We start from the raw sequence: 10,000 nt of genomic DNA, 5'->3' as shown, positions 1-10,000 counted from the left end.
ATATATTAGCATATTTGATACTGTGTTGCAATACAAATTATGTACAGCAATTAAATCAATCAGTTGGTGATACATGTTGCTGGTAGCCAGTGTGCTCTTGGCTTGTGAGACAACCCTATGGACATTAATTCTACTGCAGGATGACACAGGACAGATTGCTAGGTCTCTGTAGTGCTGCCTGCACTGCGCTCACTGCTCTCTCCCCGTCCAATCATGTCTCCCTCAACAAGCAAAACTGCACATGTGCTGGGCGGCCCCAAGGTGGCCCACAGGCCATCAGTCATCCGGTGTGTGTGTGTGTGTGTGTGTGTGTGTGTGTGTGTGTGTGTGTGTGTGTGTGTGTGTGTGTGTGTGTGTGTGACTGTGAGCACATATGCTTTGTGTATATCTGTGTATGCTTGTACAGGTGTGAACATGCATTTGTAAAAAGCATTTTTAGCTCGACACTCACTGCATACGACTGTAACAAAGAGAGAATAAGTAAAAGAGAGAGAGACAGCGTGCGTGCGTGCGTGCGTGCGTGCGTGCGTGCGTGCGTGCGTGCGTGCGTGCGTGCGTGCGTGCGTGCGTGCGTGCGTGCGTGCGTGCGTGCGTGCGTGCGAGCGAAAGTGTGATTAATACTCCGGGGCAACGTTCATTATAATGACTTCCTCTGTAACAGATGTTACATTGCACCTGCGTCAGCCACTCCTCACTGTCACACACATGGTGCGTGCGTGCGTGCGTGCGTGCGTGCGTGCGTGCGTGCGTGCGTGCGTGCGTGCGTGCGTGCGTGCGTGCGTGTGTTCATGTGTGCATAGGACAAATGGTGACTTAATAAACAACCTCAACTCTCTTTCCTGCGTGCACACATCATACAAACACTCATTGTTGTTCTGCTTGTTGCCTGTTTGTTGTCTTTTTTGTGAATTTGCATTGTTATGATTCAACACTGTATGTACCCAACTAACCCTAATACCTTTGATTCTTACCGTGTCTTATCTCAAAATACCTCCCTAATTAGTCTAGTTCTCTACCACTGGCATCTCTGCATTTCCTGAGTTTACAATCTCTCCACAAGGATAGGAAACCCAAGTAGTAAATACTTTACGCACAGGGAGTCAAGTCCAATCAAAGTGAATTTATTTCCTCATTCCAAATAATGTGAAAAACAAGGCCACGGGTCCGGATAACCAGTGGTGGAAAGTAATTAAGTAAATTTACATTTAAGTACTGTACTTAAGTAGGAGTAGACATGCTAGACACCCTACAATGAGAGAAGTGACAGCAGGACCACAGCAAGCACAGGTAATTAATATGAATAGCTGTGCCAAAATGCAGGGTTTTAGTTTTACTGAGGTAAATGTCATGGTATTTTTAAGGGGAGGGTGATTCATTTTTCTTTAATCACTTGGGGAGGGTACTTCTATTTTATTTTCATTCAGAGGGATAGGGGCATGGTATTTTATATACCTCTACCTTTACTTGTAACAGAGTATTTCTACATTGCAGTATTGATACTTTTACTTAAGTAAAGAATTTGAGTGCTTCTCCCACCACTGCGGATAACACCATTCCAATGGTGCATAAGGCGTGCGCTGGGCAGTTAGCAGATCCATTCCAGCCCCTCTTCTCTCCCCAGAGGGTCCCAAACTCTGAAACACCTCCTGCATTTACTTCCTGCCAAATAAGGGATGCCCCAGTGCTCTCAGTGACTACAGGCCAGATGCTCAGATGTCGCATGTCATGAAGATATTTGAGTGACTGGTCCTGTAGCACCTGAGTGACTTCCTTTACCCCCTCCAATCTCGCATAAATGTCAACAGTATCACCATACATATAGAATGGATATAATGTTATTTTGCAAAGTGTACTGGTGAGGATGAGGTCGTTTGTAGTAGATTAGTGCTGCCTAAGGGCTTGAATCTGATCGAAAAAAATCAATAATTGCTACTCTTGAAGCTCAAATGTATATCACTCTAGTATCAAATCGTGTATGGTGGTCCGTGGCACAAAATATAATCAGATGGGGCTGATATAGATATTAATTTGGGGGTTCGAGAACCACTGCTCCAGTGCACCATGAAATCAAATTAACTATGTCCAGCCCAGAAACAAAGTGTGCATGATGACGCGCACGCACACACGCACACGCACACACACACACACACACACACACACACACACACACACACACACACACACACACACACACACACACACACACACACACACACACACACACACGCACCATTCACCCAACCTACCATTCTGAGTGAGCTTGGTGGAGCAGACCAACGTGGAGATGGTGAAGCTGTCTCGGGAGCTGACAGACAGGCCTCCCCCGCCGACGCTGCTGGCTGCACGGCTCAGTGTCGAGCCCTTGGGGGCGTCACCGTGGTGGTTGCGGGTGGATGGCAGCGACAGGTAGCAGTTCACATCCTCCATTCGCTTACTGTCACCCTGGAGAAGGTGGATGAGATGTTTCAGAGGCGTTTCAGCCGACAGATATAGTTCAGTTGAAATATACAAAATTTTAATTGTGACTTAACCCATTTGGAGTAAGATATTTTGGGGGCTTTTTGCCTTTATATAGTGGAAAGTGGAGACAGACAGGAAACGAGGGGAGAGAGACGGGGAGTGACATACAGCAAAGTTCATCAGGATCGGGACTCGAACCCGCAATGCACTCACTGTCAGGCTGCATTATGGAGTTGTTTATTTGACTGCAAACTTTGATCTAACCTGTTCCATTTTTAGCTTTGAGAAAGATGACCGAGAGGACAAACAGAAGAATTCATATTTTCTCCTACTGTTTATCTTGTGGATAATCAGTAAATTCTGTGTGATCATGCACTGAATTCTTAATTCTGCTCACATATCAAACATTTTCTTTTAAGACTTCCAGCACTGACCTATCTATTCACGGACTATACCAATAAGAAATAATGAATTGAGGGGGTGGAAAATGACTGAGAAAGGGAGTCCACGAAGAAAAGCAGAGATCAAGAGGGACTCAGGGATAACGAGAGGTAATCGAGAAAGAGGGCACAAGGGGCTCGCCTGTTCAGACTGAGAGTGAATCACCAGTAATTAATCTTTATTGCCTTTGGCATTTAGTCAATAGGAGGATTCAATCTGAGCCTTGGGTCATTTAGCAAGAAATCCATTTGGCTTCACTCCTCCCGCCTAGGTGGCAATAACCTCCCATCAATTGCCATTTTACATATAGCTCTCTGTTATACAGGGGTTAGAATTGGACAGACATCCTCAAAGTCGCATAATACCTGCTGAAATGAAAGGGGAAAAAAGTTTGTTCACGCTTTTCTAGCATATCTGTGGTCATAATGGACATATAACTTGATGGTAAAACAATTGGGGGGGAACTAAATGATACAAGTCGATCCAAGTTAAATCTTAAAGGACCACTTTATTATTTTTCAACATCTCTTCATATAATTGGTCCTCACTAATGTTCATGATAAAATACCACTAATGCCCACATCCCTCCTATGAGACACAGACGGAGTAGAAAAATATAGTGGTATTTTATCATGAACATTAGTGAGCACCAATTATATGAAGAGAGGTTGAAAAGTGGTGAAGTGGTCCTTTAATTACTTTAATTACAAAAACATAATGTTAATGTATCAGAAAGCCCCTATGAATTATCATGAATCGTGATTTCATTCACCTGTATGATTCCCAAAGCTCAATGTTCCTCCACATGCAGATGATTACCATTATAGAGACAATACAGTGCTGCCAGCCTGTTCTGAATCTAATTCAAGATGACGGCTGTGCGGTGCATTACAAACGTTCTTGTTTTAAACTTAAACATAGTATAGTTGCCTTCAGATTTACTCAACAATAGAGTTATAGGCAACAACAGGCAGGGTAGTTGCCTTCAGATCTACTCAACATACAACCATAGAGTTATAGGTGACAACAGGCAGGGTAGTTCCTTCAGATCTACTGAACATACAACCATAGAGTTATAGGTGACAACAGGCAGGGTAGTTCCTTCAGATCTACTGAACATACAACCATAGAGTTATAGGTGACAACAGGCAGGGTAGTTCCTTCAGATCTACTGAACATACAACCATAGAGTTATAGGTGACAACAGGCAGGGTAGTTGCCTTCAGATCTACTCAACAATAGAGTTATAGGTGACAACAGGCAGGGTAGTTGCCTTCAGATCTACTCAACATACAACCATAGAGTTATAGGTGACAACAGGCAGGGTAGTTGCCTTCAGATCTACTCAACATACAACCATAGAGTTATAGGTGACAACAGGCAGGGTAGTTGCCTTCAGATCTACTCAACATACAACCATAGAGTTATAGGCGACAACAGGCAGGGTAGTTGCCTTCAGATCTACTGAACATACAACCATAGAGTTATAGGTGACAACAGGCAGGGTAGTTCCTTCAGATCTACTGAACATACAACCATAGAGTTATAGGTGACAACAGGCAGGGTAGTTGCCTTCAGATCTACTCAACATACAACTATAGAGTTATAGGCGACAACAGGCAGGGTAGTTCCTTCAGATCTACTCAACATACAACCATAGAGTTATAGGTGACAACAGGCAGGGTAGTTGCCTTCAGATCTACTCAACAATAGAGTTATAGGTGACAACAGGCAGGGTAGTTGCCTTCAGATCTACTCAACATACAACCATAGAGTTATAGGTGACAACAGGCAGGGTAGTTGCCTTCAGATCTACTCAACATACAACCATAGAGTTATAGGCAACAACAGGCAGGGTAGTTGCCTTCAGATCTACTCAACATACAACCATAGAGTTATAGGTGACAACAGGCAGGGTAGTTTCCTTCAGATCTACTCAACATACAACCATAGAGTTATAGGTGACAACAGGCAGGGTAGTTGCCTTCAGATCTACTCAACATACAACCATAGAGTTATAGGCAACAACAGGCAGGGTAGTTGCCTTCAGATCTACTGAACATACAACCATAGAGTTATAGGTGACAACAGGCAGGGTAGTTCCTTCAGATCTACTGAACATACAACCATAGAGTTATAGGTGACAACAGGCAGGGTAGTTGCCTTCAGATCTACTCAACATACAACTATAGAGTTATAGGCGACAACAGGCAGGGTAGTTCCTTCAGATCTACTCAACATACAACCATAGAGTTATAGGTGACAACAGGCAGGGTAGTTCCTTCAGATCTACTCAACATACAACCATAGAGTTATAGGTGACAACAGGCAGGGTAGTTGTACTGTACTGTACTGTACTGTACTGTACTGTACTGTACTGTACTGTACTGTACTGTACTGTACTGTACTGTACTGTACTCCACTGTACTGTACTGTACTGTACTGTACTGTGCTCCGCTGTACTGTACTGTACTGTACTGTACTGTACTGTACTGTACTGTACTGTACTGTACTCCACTGTGCTGTACTCCTCTGTTCTGCTCTCTTACTGCACTGTAGTGTACTGTAGTGTACTGTACTGTACTGTACCGTATTGTAGCTGTGGACCTGTGGCATACAGGACTGTACAATACTCTACTGTACAATAATGTACCATACTGTACCGTACTGTACTGTACGCGACTGTACTGTTCCATACTGTACTGTACTGTACTGTACTGTACTGTACTGTACTGTACTGTACTGTACTGTACCGTATTGTAGCATACTGGACCGTACTGTATCATACTGAACTGTGCCATACTGTACTATACAGGACTGTACAATACTCTACTGTACAATAATGTACCATACTGTACCGTACTGTACTGTATGCGACTGTACTGTTCCATACTGTACTGTACTGTACTGTACTGTACTGTACTGTACTGTACTGTACCGTATTGTATTGTAGCATACTGGACCGTACTGTATCATACTGAACTGTGCCATACTGTACTATACGGTACTGTACAATACTGTCCCATACTGTACGCTACTGTACTGTTCCATACTGTACTGTGCTGTGCCTTACCATACTGTACAGTACAGTATACTGTGCTGTACCATGCTGCTGTGGCCTGTGTACGTGTGTGCGCACGTGCGTGTGTGTATGTGTGTGTGCAGTGAAAAGGGGAGGTGCCGGGGAATGAGAAAGTTGTGATGTAATTTGCATCACAGCGAAATGTTGCACAATAACAGTGTGTCTGACAAAAGTAATATTTGTACAGTAAATATGACGTGGATGCAATGCAGCTGGATTCTGGGAGCGTGCAGATTTCTTTTTGCATGGAGAGATGTGTGCTAACAGTGTGGTTTGGTAGGAGAAGGAGCACGGATAAACGGCCATGTGCTTGTGTACCCCCTGTCTATTAGGGTAGAAGGATATGTATAGACCTATCTGTGATATCTCTTATATATATATATATATACATCTAGTAGACTTGTTATGAACCATATAGTGGAATAGAGCGCCTTCTATTATATATGTGTTCTGTTCCACTTCAGGTTGGATTGACTGTGTTTGCCTTGTAGTAACATCAACGAGGGGCCGGCTCTAGCCAGGCGTCTGATCAACGCCTGACTTCCTGATTGGCTGCCGGTCACGTGCACTCGATGGCCATGAGTGCACTGTTCTCTACATAGTCAGTCTGTGTCTGACAGCTCGCCGGGGGGAACATCGCTATGATCTTCCTCTGACCCGCTACTATGCATAACTGCTAACTGTGAAAACTACCTTATTGTTTAACCCTTGAGTTCCGAACGCCCTTCGGAAAGGCGTTGTTTCTTTATTGTATTTTCTTTTGTTTGATTGAGCCGTTATTGTATTTATATCTTTGATTACGTTTTATTATTATTATACTATTATAATAAAACTTCGTATTTGATCATTGTTTCCTGCTCCCCCTTCTTATGTTACCTACTCATTTTACCCCTAGACATATGATTTGTAACACTAGGAATTTGTGCTAATATTAAGGTATAAACTACAGGCACAAGTGGAATTCTGTGGAATATGGAATGGACTTTGAGAGTTCATGCCACCCACAAAGACATTTAAAAACAACTCTACAGTTATTATTACACGGTAAAATACCCAGTTAATTTTGCTCAGAGAGTGTAAAGATTGACCTAAATGGGCTGCACCTGTTTCACTATTCAGACTTTCCTCAATGAGTGCCTAACCCAGAAGCCCATTGCCACTGTATCAATGTCAATGGTGGTCTTGCTGGGTAATTAGCTTTGCATTATTATATTACTTCGCCTCTCGATGGCGTTGGATTTTCAGTGATTAAAGTTCTAGTTCAGCTGTCACATAAATCAGATCTTCAGCGAACCGGAGCCGAGTCGATCCATAGTTAGCTTAACTAATTGTCTAGAATCCATTCCAAATCAGTTTAAAGTATAATTTCTGTTTACATCCTGGTCTGTCCATCCTTACTGACCTTGAAGACCACAAGGTCGTGAAGTCCATCAGCTAGAACCGTCCCGTCCTCCTTCATCAGACGCACAAAGGCCATGGCAAAGTTCTTTTCACTCTTATCCTTGGCTGTAGAAAGAAAAGGCATATGTGAAAACAGATAGATGAAAGTGGGAGAAGGGTGAAGAAGGGAGATTAGAGAGATAGGGTGGGAGGCAGAGGACAAGAACTTATTGATGAGGAAGGAAGAAGAGATGAGAGGAGGTTGTTGGGTTGGGATGTGCACGAGGAAAACATGTTTGAAAAATACATAATCAGGAGAACATCATCAAGGGTGTGTAATGATGTGTTGGTCATTTTCCAAATTGCTTCCAATCATCCCATCCTTTCACAGTGGGGGTATTGTACTCTGGGGCTTGAAAAGAGAGGAGGTGAGTGTTTTGATGGAAGGAGAGAGAGAGAGAGAGAGAGAGAGAGAGAGAGAGAGAGAGAGAGAGAGATTTCTATACTCACACTCTTGGGAGGAACGGTGTCTGAACATGAACCGCAAGTGGATTCTCTGCATGTCTTCCAGAGGGATCGCCACCTGGAAGACATGTACCGCTTAAGTATTATACTGTATTATACTTGTTGTATGACAAAGAGCAAAAACAGCAGATCTACAAGGTGGCAATGTATTGCATCGCAACATTGTGACCTTGTAGGTCTTTATTTTTTTAATTCTACAACTGCATCTGTACTATCTGACAAGTGCCAGATAGATTAGAGAGTTAAAAAGCACAAACAGTAAACAAGTAAATATTTCTGATGCACACCTTGAATGTCTCCATCCAGCGGGGCTGTTTGATTTGATAGTAGATGACAGATCTGTACTCATTCAAGCCTTTATCCCCGGCTCCCAGACAAATGGAGTTCTAAAGTGAGCAAGAGAGAGAGAAGCAATACATTTATGTGCGTGTGTGTGTGTGTGTGTGTTTGTGTGTGTGCGGCCGTGCGCGCATGAGAAAGTGATGGATTTTCTCACTAGTGCAGAGCCAATGCGTGCGCCCACTACAGTATGAGGGAGTGCTCGATATGTGACAAGCTTGGCTGACTGTCCCACATGACCTCAATCTCCCACACACACACACACAAGGGCGCACATATGCACACACGGACACGTACAGTACACATACTTTCACTTTTGTTTTCTCTCTATGTGCCACGACCTAGACGAACACACAAACACACATTTCCACATAAATCCTACACACTTTTCTCAACAACAGACATCCGCGTAACTGCTCACTGCTACCCACTTACCGGCACGACTTTGCCATCCTCGTCGCACACCCACACTATCACCTCCACATTCTTCTGTGTGGTCTTGTTGTATTTGTCGAAGTCGCCGCCCTGTAGTGTGAGGTAGATGTCGTTGCGGACATCGCCCGGCATGATGATCTCGGGGAAGCCCAGCTTGCGCGCGACCACCGTGCTGCGGTCCACCAGGTGGGGATACTCCTTACGGATCTGGACTATGTCCCCCACAAGGGCCTTCATGGTCACCCACAGACCTGAGGAGAAGAGGAAAGACTAGGTTAAACTAATCTAGTATGTCCCCCACAAGGGCCTTCATGGTCACCCACAGACCTGAGGAGAAGAGGAAAGACTAGGTTAAACTAATCTAGTATGTCCCCCACAAGGGCCTTCATGGTCACCCACAGACCTGAGGAGAAGAGGAAAGACTAGATTAAAACTATAAATCCAATCCACCGGTGTCAGGGTGGTGTAGACTAGCACGGGTTCTCAACCTGTGGGTCGGGACCCCCGACATGATTTTGGGGTGGTCCCCAGATGACAGTGAAGTAACAATTTAAGGACCTTTTTAATACCAAAACAAATAAAAATAAAAGACCATTACTGCATCAAAAGTAATCAACAATCTATATTATAAAAACTATCTTCAAGCGATGTAAGGCGTTGTGAGCTTGTAGATCTGATATTTTCACAATATTTATCCGAATTAAACAAAATTCAATGCCTCAACTCCTGTATTTCAAGTGCTTGTCAGGCTTGGGGGTCCTCAGTTCAAGTATGAACCAGTTCTTTCCACACCAATGGAAAGAACCACTGGTGTAGAGACAACCAGGCCAGGTCAATACCCAGCAGCGGTGCCTCCGGCTGGGCCGGGCGTGGTGCTAGCGGTGGGAGTAGCAGTGACAGGGACCACATACATATGGGGAAATTTCCAACGACCAACATGGGATAAAATGAGAAAGTTAAAAGTTGTTCCTCAGCTTTAATAGATGCATATAAAACACCCGTTTCACTTTCGGGGAGCACAAAAAGAGAAACACAGAATTACAGTATAGTGTGAATCATATTGACAATAGGTATTGGTCTGCTCCTGGAATATGTTACCAACTAAAGCCATCATAACAACAACCTGCAGAGGGAAGGGAAATGTGAAAGTGTGAGTGTTGTTATTACATGCAGGGATTTACTCAGCCGTTATCTGGACTATGTCATGCAGCTAAGCTTTCATACGCTAACCTACAGACCTATGATCTGAGAAATAGAGGGGAGGAATTGCAGGGAAAGATAGAGAGAACGGCTCAGTGAGTTTATGGTAATGGCAGAAAAGTAGACCAAGCCAAGACT

The 10,000-nt window shown here is 43.7% G+C and overlaps 1 protein-coding gene across 2 annotated transcripts in view; it reads right to left on the bottom strand.

Moving 5' to 3' along the window:
• dock2 (dedicator of cytokinesis 2) overlaps positions 1–10,000 on the bottom strand; it is a 178,585-nt gene that overhangs the window by 138,946 nt on the left and 29,639 nt on the right. For both annotated transcript variants that reach the window (XM_079502580.1, XM_079502579.1), the window contains 5 exons: positions 8,663–8,913; positions 8,176–8,274; positions 7,874–7,946; positions 7,386–7,489; positions 2,247–2,442 (listed from right to left, as the gene is read on the bottom strand). In XM_079502580.1, the coding sequence (XP_079358706.1) occupies positions 2,247–2,442; positions 7,386–7,489; positions 7,874–7,946; positions 8,176–8,274; positions 8,663–8,913 (723 nt within the window). The remainder of the gene's footprint in view (positions 1–2,246; positions 2,443–7,385; positions 7,490–7,873; positions 7,947–8,175; positions 8,275–8,662; positions 8,914–10,000) is intronic.

The sequence above is a fragment of the Electrona antarctica genome (genome assembly GCF_951216825.1).
Source record: "Electrona antarctica genome assembly, chromosome: 1".
In the NCBI taxonomy this organism is placed as follows: Eukaryota; Metazoa; Chordata; class Actinopteri; order Myctophiformes; family Myctophidae; genus Electrona; species Electrona antarctica.
This window is presented reverse-complemented; position numbering and strand designations above follow the sequence as displayed.